Source organism: Oncorhynchus keta, chromosome 16 (genome assembly GCF_023373465.1).
Source record: "Oncorhynchus keta strain PuntledgeMale-10-30-2019 chromosome 16, Oket_V2, whole genome shotgun sequence".
In the NCBI taxonomy this organism is placed as follows: domain Eukaryota; kingdom Metazoa; phylum Chordata; class Actinopteri; order Salmoniformes; family Salmonidae; genus Oncorhynchus; species Oncorhynchus keta.
In genome coordinates, this window is record NC_068436.1 from 9,623,969 (window position 1) to 9,643,409 (window position 19,441).

The window sequence follows — 19,441 nt, forward strand, 5'->3', positions numbered from 1 at the left end:
CCAAAACAACACCACCGGAGAAGAGGCAGACGGAGCGGTCTGCTGGTCAGACTTCAGAAGCGCGAACACCACCCACCGCTTCTGAGTATATTACTCGCTAATGTCCAGTCTATAGATAACGAGGTAGACAAAATTAGAGCAAGGGTTGCTTTCCAGAGAGACATGAGAGATTTGAACATACTCTGTTTCACGGAAACATGGCTCTCTCTGGATATGCTGTTGGAGTCGGTACAGCCACCTGGATTCTCTGTACGTCGTGCCGACAGGAATAAACATCTCTCCGGAAAGAAGGGCGGGGGTATATGTTTCATGATTAACGACTCATGGTGTAATTGCAACAACATACAGGAACTCAAATCCTTTTGTTAACCTGACCTACATTCCTCACAATCAAATGCAGACTGTATTATCTCCCAAGAGAATTCTCCTCCGTTATTGTCACAGCTGTGTATAACCCCCCTCAAGCCGATACCACGTTGGCCCTCAAGGAACTTCACTGGACTTTATGCATACTGGAAACCATGTATCCTGAGGCTGCATTAGCTGGGGATTTTAACAAAGAAAATTTTAGAACAAGGCTACCTAAATTCTATCAGCATATTGACTGTAGTTTTCGTGCTGGAAAGGCACTGGATCAAGGCCCTCCTCCTCCCTCCTTTCAGCAAATCTGATCACGACTCCATTTTGCTCCTCCCTTCCTATAGGGTTATATGAGTTTATAAGAAAGTGCATAGAAGATGTGGTACCTACTGTGACTATTAAAATCTACCCTGACCAGAAGCCGTGGATGGATGGTGGCATTTGCGCAAAACTGAGAGCGCGAACCACCGCATATAAACATGGAAAGTTGACTTGGAATATTGCCAAATACAAATAGTATAGTTATTACCTCCACAAGGCAATCAAACAAGCGAAATGTCAGTATAGAGACAAAGTGGAGTCGCAATTCAATGGCTCAAACGTGAGATGTTTATGGCAATCAGACAATCACAAACTACAAAAATAAAACCAGCCATGTCACGGACACCGCGACGTCTTGCTTCCAGACAAACGAAACACCTTCTTCGCCCGCTTTGAGGATAATACAGTGCCAGCAACGTGGCCCACTACCAAGGACTGTGGGCTCTCCTTCTCCGTGGCCGACATGAGTAAGACATTTAGACGGCATCCATAGACTAGTCCTCAGAGCATGCGCAGACCAGCTGGCTGGTGTATTTACATATATATTCAATCTCCCCATCCAGTCTCCTGTCCCCACATGCGTCAAGATGGCCACCATTGTTCCAGTACCCAAGAAGGCAAAGGTAACTGAACATCGCCCCGTAGCAACCATTGTTCCAGTACCCAAGAAAGCAAAGGTAACTGAACTAAATTACTATTGCCCCATAACACTCACTTCTGTAATCATGAAGTGCTTTGAGAGGCTAGTCAAGGATCATATCACCTCCATCTTACCTGTCACCCTAGACCCACTTCAATTTGCTTAATGCTCCAATAGGTCCAGAGACAATGCAATCACCATAAAACTCCACACTGCCCTATCCCATCTGGACAAGAGGAATACCTATGTAAGAATGCTGTTTATTGACTATACTATACTGACTATACTCTTATTCCATTCCATGCCATACTTAGATTTGTGTGTATTAGGTAGTTGTTGTGGAATTGTTAGACTACATGTTAGATATTGCTGCACTGTCGGAACTAAAAGCACAAGCATTTTGCTGCACTCTCAATAACATCTGCTGACCATGTGTATGTGACCAGTAAAATTTGATTTGAAATGTTCTGAGGTTACAGTACACTTCCAAGATCTTCATACAAAAGAGTTAGACAGCTATCCAGGAATTTCACAGTATCAAGGTAAATGTGTAATTCAATGGTTAAATGCTTAGTATATGATATAAAAACAAACAACAGTATCATAAATGTAAGGAAAGAAAGGTGGTGTTTTATGTCACACGACTAACTGGTGCCCCCGCACTCTGTACCGGTTCCCCCTGTATATAGACTCGCTATTGTTATTTTATTGCAGCTCTTAATTATTTGTTACTTTTATTTATAATTTTTTGGGGTATTTTTCTTAAAACTGAATTGTTGGTTAAGGACTTGTAAGTAAGCATTTCACTCTAAGGTATTGTATTTGGCGCACGTGACAAATCAAATTTGATTCGTTGCCAATCTGTGAAGACTCCAAGCATGAAAAAGGGTTTAAACATAAGTTTTGATTCAACTCGTGGATTATATTGAATGTATCTATATTCCCCCTTTATATCTTAATGTATCCACGTGAAAAAAATTGCTAATTATTATTAATGACTTGGTACCCTAGTTTAGAAAAACCCATATACACGGAGTGTACAAAACGTTAGGAACACCTGCTCTTTCCATGACATAAACTGACCAGGTGAAAGCTATGATCCCTTATTGTCACTTGTTAAATCCACCTTAATCAGTATAGATGAACAGGAGAAGGCAGGTTAAAGGATTGAGACAATTGAGACATGGATTGTGTATGTGTGCCATTCAGTGGGCGCAAGAACTGCTGAGTTTTTCACTCTCAAATGTTTCCTGTGAGTATCAAGAATGGTCCACCAACCAACTTGACACAACTGTGGGAAGCATTGGGGTCAACATGGGTGGAATGCTATCGACACCTGTTCGAGTCCATGCCCCAATGAATTGAGGCTGTTCTGAGGGCAAAAGTGGGTGCAACTCAATAGGTGTTCCTAACGTTTTGTACACTCAGTGTATATCACACAATGTCTGGATGCAATATTCTACCCAGGAATATTCAACATTGAAATCTGTTACTCTGGTTATTCAAAATGCATCTGAAAGTATTTTTTGCTGATAATAATGAAAATGAATATTTGTCTTTAATGCAGGGATTCATTTAAATGTCAGAAGCACTCCAGTTAAATGGTTACTTTATATGTTATAGAGTGGAATGTTTTTTCTGCTGGTGTAAACTGAGGTATCTCCTCTCTGAGGACCTCTTCCCATAGTGTGTACTGGCGGACGGCCTCTCTCCCATGTGGACCCTCTGGTGCCTTTTCAAGTCACCAGCCTGGTCCATGCTCTGACGGATTAAGGCTGTTCTGAGGGCAAAAGGGTGTGCAACTCAATATTAGAAAGGTGTTCCTAATGTTTTGTACAACCAGTGTAGTATACTTAAATACAGAAAAACAATGCATTTTTCTCACTTGGATAGTCAGAGTGAGTGTACAGTTGGGATAGAGAAAGCACTGTGTGTGTGGGCACCCATGCAGCTGGGGATCCGAAGTGCCCTGTGAGAGAGAGAAAGGTTGAGATTGCCAGAGTTTGAGTGGGGCAGAAAGTGTCCTATGCCGAGGCAATGAAGAGTAGCGTTTAGCCCAAGGGTGAGGGATTAGACTGGGAGCCCCTCAGTGAGTAGGCCTGAATAGAGAGATCTATTTTAGCAAGGTAGGTTTTCTTACGTTTATTGCGATGGTGGCTGCTTGAATCAATTTGCAGTGGAAATTAAGAATGGACATCTGTCCAAACAAATGGAAAAATAAGAAAAATTGTCTAGGGTTGATAATTCCCCATCGTATCTTGGTAGAAGTATGTTTTCTGGAACGATGTACACCCAACCCATTGAAGATATCCAAAGTGGCGGAGAAAGCTTTGGGTAAAGTTCAAACGGACCAGGTCACCTATTAAAAGGAGTCATTTCTGGAGTTGTATAATAAGTTGATATTGATATGCAAAAGTAAATTCCTGGAGTGGTTGATGTATGCTTGATGAATTGTGTGGTTAACGGCAAGAAGGAGAAGGGTTTATCTGCCCTTGTGTTTTTTTATGTGGAGTCCCTCCTGACCCGAGGGCAGCTGGGATATGTGTATTATCCTGTCAGAGCCTTTATATCCAGGCCTTTGCAGTGTAACAGTTGTAAAATGTTTGGACATGTAGAAAGTGTCTGCAGACGGAAGGAGCCGAGATGTGGGACGTGTGGGGAAAACCACTTTGATGGAGACTGTGCAGCAGAAGAGATATGCAAAGGAATAAAGTATTGTAACTGTGGTAGTGAACATGAGGCGACATCCTTGGAATGCCCAAATAGGGTGAAAGAGATGGAGGTGGCCAAAATCAGGGAATTCACTCCTATGCGGAGACGGTAAGAAGGGTAGACATAGTAGGAGGTCCGAGGTGTGTCAAGTAGGCCTCTGCAGGTTGCAGAGTTGGCCTCCCACCAGCAGGATCCAGATATCCTGTATGTAAAGAAGGTGGACTTTGTGAGTTTTATGGCAATTGTGATCAATGGCACAGCTAATGTGGAGGGAAAGTCCAGGAAGATGGGCATTATTGTGGATGCGGCAAAGTGGTTCCTGGGACTAAAAGATTTGTCAGCAGAGGAGTTCCATGAGGTGCTGTCAAGAGCAGTAATACCCTCTCAGGACCCAGAGCCTGGGGAGGGAGTTATGGAAGTTTGAAGTACTGAAGAAGTGAGAGATAATAACAAAACTGATCTCCCACTCTCACAATATGGAGTTTCCTTTTTTCATCCCCGTACAGTTGGTGGCGCTAATGCACCATAAATATTGGATGCCAACCGCCGTAAAGAAGAAGTAAACGGAAGTGAACAACAGTGACAATGAACAATTTCTACGTTAGCGTTTTTATTGTTGTTATTTAGACGTTTAACACCCTGGATTTAAAAATATGACTAATGTAACTGCACAGCATCACATACTCACACTATAAAGTGTATAATTCGTGTTGGAGACGACTTAGTTGATAGATGTTATCTAGGTAACGCTAGCTGCTAACAATGGCTAACTGTATGGTGTTTCACACTCAAATAGCCTCCATCATGGAGGTGCTAGCGAATGCAGCCGTGGCAGAGATCTGTAAACTCGTAGACGACGACTATGCAGTGTTTCGTTTGGAAATAACTCAAAGCCAGAAAGAAAACCGGGCATTGCGAAGGAAACTACTGGAACTGAAGGTGGCAAGGGAGCGCGCTGAGAGGACAATACCAGAGCGCGTCCTCGCCAGTCGTCCCAGTAGTGTCAAGATCCTCGACCGATACAGAGGAATGGCAAGAGGTACATTTAGCAGAATGCAGAGGATGCGCGGCCTGTCGCCCCGTTCCCCTCTGGACATGTGTTCAGATGTGTTACCCAGAATTTAGTCTTGGTCAGTTTTTGGACAGTATGCAATAATTCCACTGATTACTTAGCTATCTTGGCGCAAAGACACAATATCATGTTCTAACCAGATTATTGATTTACTGCACATCCTATTTACTCAATGAAAACAATGTGTTGCATGGAACATAATACATCAATCAATATTTCAAGAAGTTATGATAAATGTTACATTAGTGTACAGTTAAGCATTGACAGTACCTAACCTAACCAACTCTTTTCACCCAATCACTCACTCAGGTGAAGGACATCGCACTGGAGGCTACAGAAGCTTTGTAAAGCCTATGGGACACCATACATGGAGAGATGACCAACCAATCACTGTTGATGAGGGGAGTGGAACCTCAACCCAGCACGTTATCATGATAGAGGTTAGTGTAATAGTATTACATCAAAATTACAGTACATCAAATGTGGCCAGTTTATTTCAGAAAAGCTCCCCTCAGCTATTCACTTGCTAATATGTACATCCTCATTTATATGCCATAGGGAAGTTTGTGAGACTTCCCTATGACATTGTTATTCAATAACCTCTCTTCTTGTGTCAGCCTGCAGATGCAGAGGCTGCAGGTACTGGAGTCAAGCTGGAGAGATCTGAAGGAGAGGAGGACCCACAACACAGCACAGATATCCAGACTGGAGCAGCTGGAGTGCCTCCTGTAGCTATGGAGGACCCCACCATCGCCTCAGTGCAGCCCAGGACCCGATGCAGCATCACGGAGGTCAGTGGAACCCAGAACGCCGTTCTCAAGTCAGAGAGAGACACCGAGACTTTAACGGGGCTGGGACAACTGGGCTGTCCTCCTGCTCCCCGCTCAGAGTATTTACTTTACGGTAACCTGAGGACAGTTTTATCCAATCGGGACTCAGGTGATGCATTACAGGCTAACAATGATCCAACCTGTTCATACGTTACAGAGACACAGATGATATCTGGTGACATGCCTGTGGGCTTAGATACACAGACTAATCCAATGAGAGGGGACTGGAACCAGTACAGCAGTAGTGTATACTCGGAAGGTTTCCTAGATAAGAAAGGGGAGGGTCTAGTCGTAGATGAGGTGATTGTGAAAGTTGAGCGCGACTCTCCTCAGACATGGAATGCAGATGAGACTCACTTAAAAGAAGGACACTCGCAGGGCAACACCAGCGACTTTTTAGATTACAGGGAAAGCTTGGAGACAAATCTAAATGTTGCGACCCACTCCCCTTCACATGTGTTCAGAGATCGCGACCCAGTGTCCACGTCGATGGGGCCTTCTGATTCACACGGCCGCGTCTTTTTTGATCAGGTATTGAACTCAAACGACAGGACTAGAGCCCAGACTCAGACAGGGGATGCTACATCAGGCAATAGTAAAGAGAAACGGTTCCTCTGCATGTTCTGTAACAAAGCCTTCAGCTGCCCACATAATGTTGAGATCCACCAGAGGGTCCACACAGGGGTAAAACCCTTCAGCTGTACACGGTGTCATATGCGCTTCGCCCAGGCTGGCAACCTGAAGAGGCACCAGAGGGTCCACACAGGGGTGAAACCCTTCAGCTGTACACAGTGTCACATGCGCTTCGCCGAGGCTGGTGACCTGAAGAGGCACGAGAGGGTCCACACAGGGGAGAAACCCTACAGCTGCCCCCAGTGTGAGAAGAGGTTTTCCCGCCAGCACCAGCTGAAGATGCACTTGAAGGTCCACACGGGAGAAACGCTGTTTGCCTGTACGCACTGCGGGAAGAGGTTCTCAGAGAGGAGCTACCTCAGAATACACCAGCAGAAAAATCATTCCAGTCTATAACATTCAAATAAACCATTTCACGCGTAGCTTCTTACGTTTAGATCAAACCCTGAATTAAAGACACATGTATACATTGTCATTGTTATCAGCAGAAAAGATCCACAGAGACATTTGGAATAACAGTATCAGATTTCAGTGTTTAATATTGCTGGGTAGAATATTGCATCCAGACATTGTGTGTTATAAGCCTAAAGTCTGTTACATATTATGTTTGTACTCTGTAGGGTACATGTTTACAAATGCCTGGATTACTTCCATTCACCTACTGAATATTTTCCCAAGACACTTTTAATGAGAAAAGAAATGCAGTTCAACAAGTTAATGCCAGATTTTTAGTTGGGTCATGTGTGTATATGTGTGGTTTTCATATGGTGTATGTACAACTTGTTTATGTTTAATAATCACAAAATGGGACTTTTCATTCCAATACTTTCATTGAGATTATCTTTAATATACATCACATCTGATCCCAACAGTGCTTCATAACCAATACACACTTACTAAATATACTTACTAGGCCCATTATTTAACGCGTGACATGTTCATCGCTGTACATTTTTTGGATGCTGTTAATTGCGTTTCCATATCTCCCCGGCGCATGTGTTTCCGCACCGGCGATTTTTAAGTGCAGAACACAACAGGGAACACCGTTACAGTCAGTGCTTCACACCTTTGCATAGCTGAAGACCGAGAGCCTCTAGCCAAAATCATGTGAAAGTTATACCCAATATTACTGGAGCTATGTTTTTTTTTTCTGCCGCAGATTGGCACGCATGTCACAGGCCATTTTAAACTACTCGCAAGCTGCTGTTTTTTTTTGGTTTGATAACAAACACCATTGTTTAGCAAGCTAGTCATGTTACTTAGCAACCTGATACCTTGACCACTGACTAGGCTATGCACAAATTTGGATGGCACAGGAAGAACTGAAAAGGAATTGACTTCAAAGGTAGGCTGCATATTCAAGAGTGGGGTGTGTGTGAGAGAGAGGATGTGTGTTTCAAGTTTCCCGGTTTTATTGTCATGTGCACTAGTACAGTGAAATGCCTTTTTCTTTCTCTTTCCCAACAAAGCAGTAATCAATATCATAGTCAATGGTGTGGGAGTAAGTGTGAGAGACCTGGTGTGGGAGTAAGTGTGAGAGACCTGGTGTGGGAGTAAGTGTGAGAGACCTGGTGTGGGAGTAAGTGTGAGAGACCTGGTGTGGGAGTAAGTGTGAGAGACCTGGTGTGGGAGTAAGTGTGAGAGACCTGGTGTGGGAGTAAGTGTGAGAGACCTGGTGTGGGAGTAAGTGTGAGAGACCTGGTGTGGGAGGGAGAGTGAGAGACCTGGTGTGGGATTAAGTGTGAGAGACCTGGTGTGGGAGTAAGTGTGAGAGACCTGGTGTGGGAGTAAGTGTGAGAGACCTGGTGTGGGAGTAAGTGTGAGAGACCTGGTGTGGGAGTAAGTGTGAGAGACCTGGTGTGGGAGTAAGTGTGAGAGACCTGGTGTGGGAGTAAGTGTGAGAGACCTGGTGTGGGAGTAAGTGTGAGAGACCTGGTGTGGGAGTAAGTGTGAGAGACCTGGTGTGGGAGTAAGTGTGAGAGACCTGGTGTGGGAGGGAGTGTGAGAGACCTGGTGTGGGAGTAAGTGTGAGAGACCTGGTGTGGGAGGGAGAGTGGGACCTGGGATTAAGTGTGAGAGACCTGGTGTGGGAGTAAGTGTGAGAGACCTGGTGTGGGAGTAAGTGTGAGAGACCTGGTGTGGGAGTAAGTGTGAGAGACCTGGTGTGGGAGTAAGTGTGAGAGACCTGGTGTGGGAGTAAGTGTGAGAGACCTGGTGTGGGAGTAAGTGTGAGAGACCTGGTGTGGGAGGGAGAGTGCGTAGGACTATGTGTGTAAAGTTATCTGAACAGTACAGATCTGTTCTTTGTATCCATAGAGACAGTTATTTTTTTCCCTAGAATACCTGAAGCTTTAACAGTACTTAAAATGGTGTGTGTCTGTACTGTTTACAAGTGTTACACTTTAAGAACATTGATAAGAGGGAGTAGGCCGACTCAAACATTGGGAGCATTAATAGCTGTAGCAATGTTAGTGACGTGTTGTTCATGGTGGAAATGCTACTAAAAGATTTTGACGTAGATCATTTTGTGTTTCCGTTCCTTAAAATCAAAGCATGGTATGCCTGTATCTCAATGCACTACTTTTTAAATGGAAAAATCTTCTTTGGGGCCAAATTTGAGCAAATTAATCGCTATTAACTACTGCCGTTAACTTGATTATTGTCATCGTTTGACAGCCCTAATACCTACATATACCCACACACTAACAAACACCTACTGTACACGTCAAAATAGTTTAGTCAGGTTTGTCTGATGACTTAGCATAGCTGACTTATATTTATCCACAACGTCATATTTATGTCCACCATGGTGGGTTTAACAACAATGAAGTCATTCTGTGACTACAGTAAAGGACTCAAACGTAGTGGGGATGGGTAAACAATCCATGCCGAAAGCGTGTTTATTATCTGTGTGTGCATGTACCTTAAAGAGTCATCTGTATCACCGCTCTCTTCCAGGAGGAGGAGGGTCCAGAGGTGCTGCTGGTGAAGGAGGAGGGTATGGGGAACCCTGACGGGACCATGTTCACAGAGGACAACCAGACTACACCTCCTCCTGAACCCACAGAGGAACCAGCTGAGCAGCACAGGACCACACACAGTCTCACTGAGGTGAGCCCACTGTGAACTGGGTCGTTCCACGAAATGACTGTCTTTTTAAACATATTTTTAAGTAGAAATTGTGCACCAATATTACATTTTAAAAGCCTGTTATGGGGCCTCCCAAGTGGCACAGCAGTCTAAGGCACTGCATCGCAGTGTTGAGGCATCACTACAGCCTGGGGTTGGATCCCAGGCTGTGTCACATCTGACCGTGACTAGGAGTCCCATAGGGCAGCGCACAATTGGCCCAGTGTCATCTGGGTTTGGCCGGGTGGCTTTACTCGGCTCTGCCGATGTAGCTAAAATGTATACATTATTTTTTTCCTCATCAATAGGCACATAATACCCCATAATGACAAAGTGAAAACAGGTTGTTATAAATGTTAGCAAATTTTAAAAAGCAACAAAAAAAATACCTTTATTTACATAAGTATTCAGACCCTTTGCTATGAGACTCGAAATTGAGCTCAGGTGCATCGTGTTTCCATTGATCATTCTTGAGATGTCTCTACAACTTGAATGGCGTCCACCTGTGGTAAATTCAAATTGATTGGACATGATTTGGAACGTAACATACCTGTCTACAGTGCATTCGGAAATTATTCAGAACCCTTGACTTTTTCCACGTTTAGTTACGTTACAGCCTTGTTCTAAAATCAATGAAAGTTTTTTTCCCCCCTCATCAATCTACACACAACACTCCATAATGACAATGCAAATTAGTCTTTTTGAAATTTTTGCAAATGTATTCAAATTTCAGAGCGGAAATATCACATTTACATAAGTATTCAGACCCTTTACTTAGTACTTTGTTGAAGCACCTTTGGGTATGACGCTACAAGCTTGGCACATCTGTATTTGGGGAGTTTCTCCCATTCTTTTCTGCAGATCCTCTCAACCTTGTCAGTTGGATGGGGACTGTCGCTGCATAGCTGTTTTCAGGTCTCCCCAGAGATGGTAGATCGGGTTAAAGTCCAGGCTCTGGCTGGGCCATTCAAGGACATTCAGAGACTTGTCCCGAAACCACTCCTGCGTTGTCTTGGCTGTGTCCATATGGTCGTTTTCCTGTTGGAAGGTGAACCTTCGCCCCAGTCTAGGTCCTGAGCGCTCTGGAGCAGGTTTTCGTCAAGGATCTCCCTGTACTTTGCGCCATTCATCATTCCCTCGATCCTGACTAGTCTCCCAGTCCCTGCCTCTGAAAAACATCCCCACAGCATGATGCTGCCACCACCGTGCTTCACTGTTGGGATGGTGCCAGGTTTCCTCCAGATGTGACGCTGGGCATTCAGGCCAAAGAGTTCAATCTTGGTTTCATCAGATCAGAAAATATTTTCTCATAATCATAATTTCCAGCACCAAACCAGTGTCTACATATGTGAAAACAGACCGTTTATATGATCTGTGGTTAAAAAGATAAGGTCCTAAAAAATGCTTCTCTGTGATGGATTAAATGCACAAGGGAGGGTATTTTCTTGCTCCCAACATCACCGCGAATCTCAGTGTTTGAATATCACTTTTTTTATGTCATCGGGTAGAATGTTTTTACTTTATATTTTTTTACTTAACTTTAGAAATGTGCCGTTTTCACATACGTAATGGGTTTCCATGGTCGAGCAGCTGCAAACAAGCTTAAGATCACCATGCGCAATGCCAAGCGTCGGCTGGAGTGGTGTAAAGCTCGCCGCCATTAGACTCTGGAGTAGTGGAAACGCGTTCTCTTGTGTGATGAATCACGCTTCACCATCTGGCAGTTCGACGGACGAATATAGTTTTGGCGGACGCCAGGAGAACTCTACCTGTCCCATTGCATTGCACAACTGTAAAGTTTGATGGATGAGAAATAATGGTCTGGGGCTGTTTTTCATGGTTTGGACTAGGTCCGTTAGTTCCAGTGAAGGTGATTCTTAATGCTATAGCATACAATGGCATTCTAGACCATTCTGTGCTTCCACCTTTTGTGAAAACAGTTTGGGGAAAGCCCTTTCTTGTTTCAGAATGACAATGCCCCCATGCACAAAGCAAGGTCCATACAGAAATGGTTTATCAAGTTCGGTGTGGAAGACCTTGACAGGCCTGCACAGAGCCCTGACCTCAACCGCATCTATCACCTTTGAGATGAATTGGAACGCCGACTGCAAGCCAGGCCTAATCGCCCAACATCAGTGCCCGACCTCACTAATGCTCTTGTGGCTGAATGGAAGCAAGTCCCTGCAGCAATGTTCTTACATCTAGTGGAAAACCTTATCAGAAGATCGGTGGCTGTTATAGTAGCAAAGGGGGGACCAACTCCCTATTAATGTCCATGATTTTGGAAAGGGATGTTCTACGAGCAAGTGTCCACATGCACTAAAAGTATGTTGACACTGGTATTTTGCTGGAGATAATGAAAGTGAGGTTGAAAAGTGGTGGCGTTGCCCTTTAAGTGTGAGACCATGCCTTTGAATTATCAAAACATTTTAAGGGTCAAGTAATCAAATCAACTAACATGTTTGCATAGTACTCATAGCAATCCCTCATTGCCCAATCAGAAGATGCTCCATAGCAGGGTGCTCATATCATATTTCTTGATCCAACATCCTCTCACTCTGTATCTCTTACAGTCAGTAGACATGGAGGATGGGAAGCCTGATCTGCTGCTAGTCAAAGAGGAGACAGTAGAGGATGGACCAGAGAACATTGACCTGATGAGTGGACTAAAGATGGTGGAGCAAGGTAAGGGAGACATGCATATTTACATTTGAGTCATTTAGTAGACACACTTATCCAGAGCAACTTACAGGAGCAATTAGGGTTAAGTACCTTGCTCAAGGGCACATCGACAGATTTTTCAACTAGTCAGCCTAATGCTCTTAACCGCTAGGCTACCTGCCTAAATAAAGTAATGGATCTTCACAGGGAATGGTGATGCGCCTGGCTATTTTCTTTTCTATATTTTCTTAATTCATAAAATAAAATCAATGGAACTTATGTTTACATATAAAAACAGACATTATAATCTATAAACTTGACCAGGTAATTGACAACAACAAAAATCCATATGTAGAGTTCTCTGCCATGTTTGTAAAGTCTATTTTGTAACCTCTTCCTGCAGGTGGTTGGCTGGAGGCTAACAGAGGAGACTGGGTGACCATTTTGGATTCCAAGGCCCAGACCGGTGCAGCCAAGGGCCCAGGGGACAACATCACTGAGCAGGCCAGGACCAGAGGTGACATAGTGGAGGTCAGTGGATGGGACAGCGTCCTCAACTCTGGGCTGGTGAACAACACTGTTAACCACAACCAGAAACAGACAGTTGAACACAAAACAACAACCAAACTTAGTCTCCATGACAACAGACTGGCTGAGACCAGGGTGAGGCATAGATTTGGTCCGCAGGGACAGGGAGGTATCCATATGCGGCGGGAGAGAACAGAAACAAACTCTGCTAGTGATACTCCGTCCTGCTCCTATAGTTGTGATTCAGAGAGACTGTTGGCACCTCAGGTTAATCCCCTAACAGGTGCTGCCTTCAGCCTGCCTTCTTTAGGATCTCTCAACTGGAACATGGACCCTGCGACAACACAGACACTCCCTGGCCTTCGTCCTCCTCACAGTCTCCTAATGTTAAACCAGACCTCAGACCATGCTAGTGCTTCAACAGTAAATGGCTACACAAGCCTTTTGACAAATGACAGTAGTAGTGATGCTATCAGTAGATCTGGTGGCAAAGAGAAGCGCTTCCCATGTTCATTCTGTGGGAAAGTCTTCAGTTTCTGCAAACAGGTGGAGATCCACCAAAGGATGCACACGGGGGAGAAACCATTCAGCTGCCACCTGTGCCAGGCCAGTTTTTCACAATCATCCAGCCTGAAGAGGCATCAGAGAGTCCACACAGGGGAGAAACCCTATAGCTGCCCCCAGTGCGAGAAGAGGTTCTCCCGCCAGCACCAGCTGAAGATGCACCTGAAGGTCCACACGGGAGAAAGGCCATTCGACTGCACTCACTGTAGGAAGAGGTTCTCGGAGAGGAGATACCTCAAGATGCATCAGCAGAAAAACCATTCCACTATAACATAGAAAGTAACCATTCCACTCGATAGCTTCTGATGCTAAGATCAAACCCTGCTTTAAAAGTAGATGCAGAAAGATGACAAAGATGCATAAAATAACAGCAGTCGTGGCTTAATCGTTGAAGTGCAAGGCCCAGACATTGTGTGATATACAATTGAAGTCAGAAGCTTACATACATACACCTTAGCCAAATACATTTAAACTCAGTTTTTCACAATTCCTGAAATTTAATCCTAGTACAAATTCCCTGTCTTAGGTCAGTTAGGATCACCATTTTCTTATAAAATGTGAAATGTCTGAATAATACTAGAGAGAATTATTTATTTCAGCTTTTATTTATTTAATCATGTCTTGTGATGGCCACTCCAACACCTTGACTTTGTTGTCCTTAAGCCATTTTGCCAAAACTTTGGAAGTTTGCTTGGGGTCATTGTCCATTTGGAAGACCCATTTGCGACCAAGTTTTAACTTCCTGACTGATGTCTTGAGATGTTGCTTCAATATATCCACATAATTTTCCTCCCTCATGATACCATCTATTTTGTGAAGTGCACCCGACCCTCCTGCAGCAAAGCACCCCACAACATGATGCTGCCACCCCGTGCTTCACGGTTGGGATGGTGTTCTTCAGCTTGCAAGCCTCCCCCTTTTTCCTCCAAACATAACGATGGTCATTATGGCCAAACAGTTCTATTTTTGTTTCATTACACCAGAGGACATTTCTCCAAAAAGTACGATCTTTGTCCCCATGTGCAGTTGCAAACCGTAGTCTGGATTTTTTATGGCGGTTTTGGAGCAGTGGCTTATTCCTTCCTGAGCGGCCTTTCAGGTTATGTCGATATAGGACTTGTTTTACTGTGGATATAGATAGTTTTGTACCCGTTTACTCCAGCATCTTCACAAGGTCCTTTGCTGTTGTTTTGGTATTGATTTGCATTTTTCGCACCAAAGTACGTTCATCTCTAGGAGACAGAACGCATCTCCTTCCTGAGCGGTATGACAGCTGCGTGGTCCCATGGTGTTTATACTTGCATACTATTGTTTGTACAGGTGAACGTGGTACCTTCAGGCGTTTGGAAATTGCTCCCAAGGATGAACCAGACTTGTGGAGGTCTACAATTTTTTTCTGAGGTCTTGAGTTTGAGTTAATTTTTTTATTTTTACAGGGACAGTGCACATTAATCAACGTTTCAGTAAAAGTGCCGGTTTTAGCCAGCCGGCTAATTTTCAACCGCAGTCCCTGGGCAGGTTATTAAAAACAATTACAATATAGACAATAGCAACATAGAACAAGCAAGACATAGCAACATAGGACAAGCAAGACATAGCATACAGACAGAGCAACATAGGACAAGCAAGACGTAGCATACAGACAGAGCAACATAGAACAAAAAGCAGCAAGACAAAATTCATAAAAGCAACAAAGTGTTTCCACACCTCACAAGCTACAGACAACAGACAACATGGAAAGCGGCAACACACAGCTCGGGACCATGTTCACAAATCTGATTGACCTTTAGCCATGTCGTCAAGCATTTTGTGAAAGTGTGATATGTGGTGCAGTTATGTGTGTCTGATGGCAGTGTATTCCAGACATGGGAAGCTCTCACAGAGAATGCAGATTTACTAAAGGTGCTTTTCCTTAGGGGAACTATACAGTCACCTCTCATGGCAGACCTTGTGGATCTGCTGCCATATGTCTGGGTTTTCTGTTTAACAAAAATATTGAGTGGAGGGGGAGCCAGGCCATTAAGGATCTTGAATACAAGACATGCGTCGGTGTATTGCACAAGATTTTCCCAACTCAAGAGCTCATGCTTTCTAAGGATGTGACAATGATGATGGCTATTGGGCTTCCTATCAAGCACTTTGAAAGCCTGTTTGTAGACAGACTGAATAGGTTTTAATGTTGTACAGCAAGCTTGGGCCCAACTAGTCAAGCAGTATGTTAAGTGGGGGAGTATCATAGAGTTGAAGTACAGTTTTCCTACCTCTGTAGTCAAACACTTTCGTATAAATCGGAAATTAGCTAGGTTGAATTTAGTTATTTGAATTACCTTTTTCACATGCTTTTTAAAAGAGAGGTTGGAATCAAGTATGATGCCAAGGTACTTAAAATCGGATACCACCTGGAGCTTCTCCCCTGACACATAGACATCTGGCTCAGTAGCATCTGTTGCCCTCTTTGTGAAGAACATGCAAACAGTGTTTTTCACATTGAGATGCAAACACGAGTCACTGAGCCACTTTGTAACCTGGACCATTACAGTAGTGAGTTCTTGTGCAGCTTGTTGTTTGCTCTTTGCATGCACATATATCACTGTATCATCTGCATACATTTGAACTTCATACCCAGTACAGAGAGAAGACAGATCATTAATGTACAGGCTGAACAGGAGGGGCCCCAGTATTGACCCTTGGGGCACGCCCACATCATAGCTACGAGTGGGCGACAGCTCATTGCTCACTCTGACACACTGAGTTCTGCCTTCAAGGTATGATTTCATCCATCTCAAGGCATCAGGGGAAAAGTTGCACTTGGACAATTTTGTGATGAGAATCTCATGGTTAACAGTATCAAAAGCCTTCCTTAGGTCCAGAAACACAGCCCCAACAGCACCCCCTTTGTCCATCTTGGACTTCACATTTTCCAGAAAAAAGCAGTTGGCCGTTTCTGTGGAGTGTTTTGCTCTGAAGCCAAACTGCATGGAGTGTAATGTGAAGGGGCTGTTGTTGAGGTGGGCAATCAGTTGTTCTACTACACACTTTTCAACAACCTTTGACACCACAGGTAGTATACTAATGGGCCTGTAGTTACTCACGTCAGCAGGGTCGCCTGATTTAAAGATGGCCGTTATTATGGCCGACAAGGTGATTAGTGAGCTAATCACCTTGTTCACCTTTGACTCAGAAACCTCCCTTATGATGAAGACAGGTTGAGTGTCATTCACTAGCACTGAGCCCAAGAAACCAGTGGAGGGGTTCTGTGTCAGTACCCTGACAGAGTCAACAAAGTAGGAATGGAAGGCTATTGCTATTTCGACTGCATCCTGTGTTAGATTGTTACTCACCATGATTTCTAGTCTTTTTGCAGTGTTACTATGGTCTTTCCCTGTTAACTTTTTTAGATTCTCCCATATCAATTTAGAATTTCCCTTTGCTTCACCAATTATGTTAATAAAAAAGTTTGCCTTGGCCTGTCTGATTTCTTTCATCACCTTATTTCTCAACATGGTAAACCTACGTCTGTCATGCTCTAATTTAGATTTTAGGGCTATTTTTAGAGCATAATCTTGTTCTTTCATCAATTTCCAGATTTCTCCATTTAGCCAAGGAAGAGTGCTCTTTTGGCCAGGTTTGGATTTGATTTTCTTTAGGAAGCCATTTATTGTAGTCTGGATTGTGGATAGAAAAACCTGACTATCAGCTTCCACGTCTGTATAGGACAAGAGATCATTCCAGTTTATTCCCTTAATTGCTTTTTCAAAATAGTTTAATTCACTCTTAGGTATTCTGAGTTGATCCGGCTTTCTAACAGTAGAGAGGTTAAACCTGCTCTTAGACAGCTTTCTGGCTATAAGTGTCAGATTATGATCAGACAGCCCAGTAACCATATTGAATGATTTAGTCACTCTCTCTGGTTTATTACTGAACACCAAATCAATCTGTGTTTTAGAGCAACAAGTCACCCTGGTTGGCCCTTTAACTAGCTGTGTAAGGTCAAAGGTATTAGTGATCCGTTTGAGGGTTTTCCTACAACACTTGTCTTCATAATTAATGTTAAAATCTCCCATTAAGATGACCTCTTTCCCAAAATCACATTCCCTAACCATGGTATTAAACTGATCAAAAAACACACTTTTGGTGGAAGGTGGCCTATACATTCCAATGAGGGTAAAAAACATTTGGGGAGACAGTGTAACGTTCAGGCCGATACATTCTGGTTCATTATCACATTACCACTCAATTTGTTTACATCGGATATGTTCTTTAATGTAAATCATCACACCCCCTCCTCTTCCTTCAATCCTGTCTCTCCTGAAAACATTGTAGCCAGGCACAATCAAAGCAGCATATGGAGAGTGCTTATGGAGCCATGTCTCTGAGAGGCAGAGAAAGTCAAGGTTGGAGTCTGTGAGTAGATGTTGAATTAGATAGCTCGTGGGTCCCAGATGACTCGAGAGTGATTGACACATTGAAAAAAGTTAAATTTTCTGTGTTTTCTGACGGCTGGGTTTAGGCCGTTTTGTTTCGTTTTGATTAGGGGCAGTTCGGTAGCGCAATTAACAATCCCTCCCGCCTGCACTGGATGCGGGGAACTAATTAAAATAGCTTGCGTACCAGAAGCAGAGTCAGGGATCGCATATAGCGACTCTGGTATGTTTGAAGAGTCAAAACATGATTTCTTTTGATTTTCCCATGATGTCAAGCAAAGAGGCACTGAGTTTGAAGGTAGGCCTTGAAATACATCCACAGGTATACCTCCAATTGACTCAAATGATGTCAATTAGCCTATCAGAAGCTTCTAAAGCCATGACATAATTTTCTTGATTTTTCCAAGCTGTTTAAAGGCACAGTCAACTTAGTGTATGTAAACTTCTGACCCACTGGAATTGTGATACAGTGAATTATACGTGAAATAATCTGTCTAAACAATTGTTGGAAAAATTACATGTGTCATGCACAAAGTAGATGTCCTAACCGACTTGCCAAAACCTTAGTTTGCTAACAAGATATTTGTGGAGTGGTTGAAAAACGTGTTTTAATGACTCCAACCTAAATGAATGTAAACTTCCGACTTCAACTGTATAAGGCATATAATACAATATTGTGTTACAGCCTGAATTTAAAATGTATTACATGTATATTTTTGTCACTGGGTTATACAATAGCCCATAATGTCAAAGTGGAATTATGTTTTTCCAAAAGGTTTACAAATGAATTACAAATGATAAGCTGAAATGTCTTGAGTCAGTAAGTATTCAACCCATTAGTTATGGCAAGCCTAAATAAGTTGTTGTGGAAATGTCCTCTATTTACCAAATCATGGGAGCAAACCACACACACACGTCAGAGTTAGTTATAAAAGTCCATCTTTAATTATATGAGCTCTTATCACAATCCTGTGACTCTCAGATAAATTCAGTGTCTCCCAGTGAATTCTCTGAGAGCCCCCTTACAATGCAACTGAGTTCCTTTAATAGCAAAGACACACATAGTCAGACAGCATAGACATAATTCATCGTTCAGCTTTGTCTCCTTTCCCAAACCCCAGAACCATAAACCAATCCTCCAAATCAACAGGCATATATCAAATTGTCATTTAGATACAACCAACTCAAAATACAACCAAACCTGGACAAACTCATGGAGAGGAGAGTGAGGCTATAGGTTAAGATAAAAGCAACATTAGAGGGAGCATAGAATGATTCCAGACACTGCAACCCTCCTTTCCCCACTGGGAAAGGTAGGGAGTAAAAGATATGTTTACACATGATGACACTTTGACCTTTCCCCTCTCAGCCGGCCCATGCAACTTAGTCTTGACATAGAACAGATAACTGCAACCTCGCCACAGTATTATACAAAAATACCATTCTGATGAGAAGTAACTTACACACATTTGATAAATATAAAACATCTTACAAATGTTACCAACAAATTCTGATCCTTCCACGACAAAGTTCAGGAATACAAATGTGCTAAACAAGTCACATAATC

At 43.2% G+C, this 19,441-nt stretch overlaps 3 protein-coding genes across 3 annotated transcripts in view; 2 read left to right on the top strand and 1 right to left on the bottom strand.

Annotated features, from left to right (window-relative positions):
* LOC118395564 (neurotrophin receptor-interacting factor homolog) overlaps positions 1 to 19,441 on the bottom strand; it is a 238,501-nt gene that overhangs the window by 106,266 nt on the left and 112,794 nt on the right. The gene's annotated exons all lie outside the window — the stretch shown is intronic.
* LOC118395566 (zinc finger protein 19-like) lies at positions 4,583 to 7,391 on the top strand. Its single transcript, XM_035789393.2, has 3 exons — positions 4,583 to 5,072; positions 5,415 to 5,545; positions 5,723 to 7,391. Exons 1-3 carry the CDS (start codon positions 4,796 to 4,798, stop codon positions 6,962 to 6,964), a joined length of 1,650 nt encoding a protein of 549 aa, XP_035645286.2. The 5' UTR covers positions 4,583 to 4,795; the 3' UTR covers positions 6,965 to 7,391.
* LOC127908084 (zinc finger protein 112-like) lies at positions 12,896 to 16,915 on the top strand. The gene has a single exon (XM_052465199.1). It carries the CDS (start codon positions 13,064 to 13,066, stop codon positions 13,724 to 13,726), a length of 663 nt encoding a protein of 220 aa, XP_052321159.1. The 5' UTR covers positions 12,896 to 13,063; the 3' UTR covers positions 13,727 to 16,915.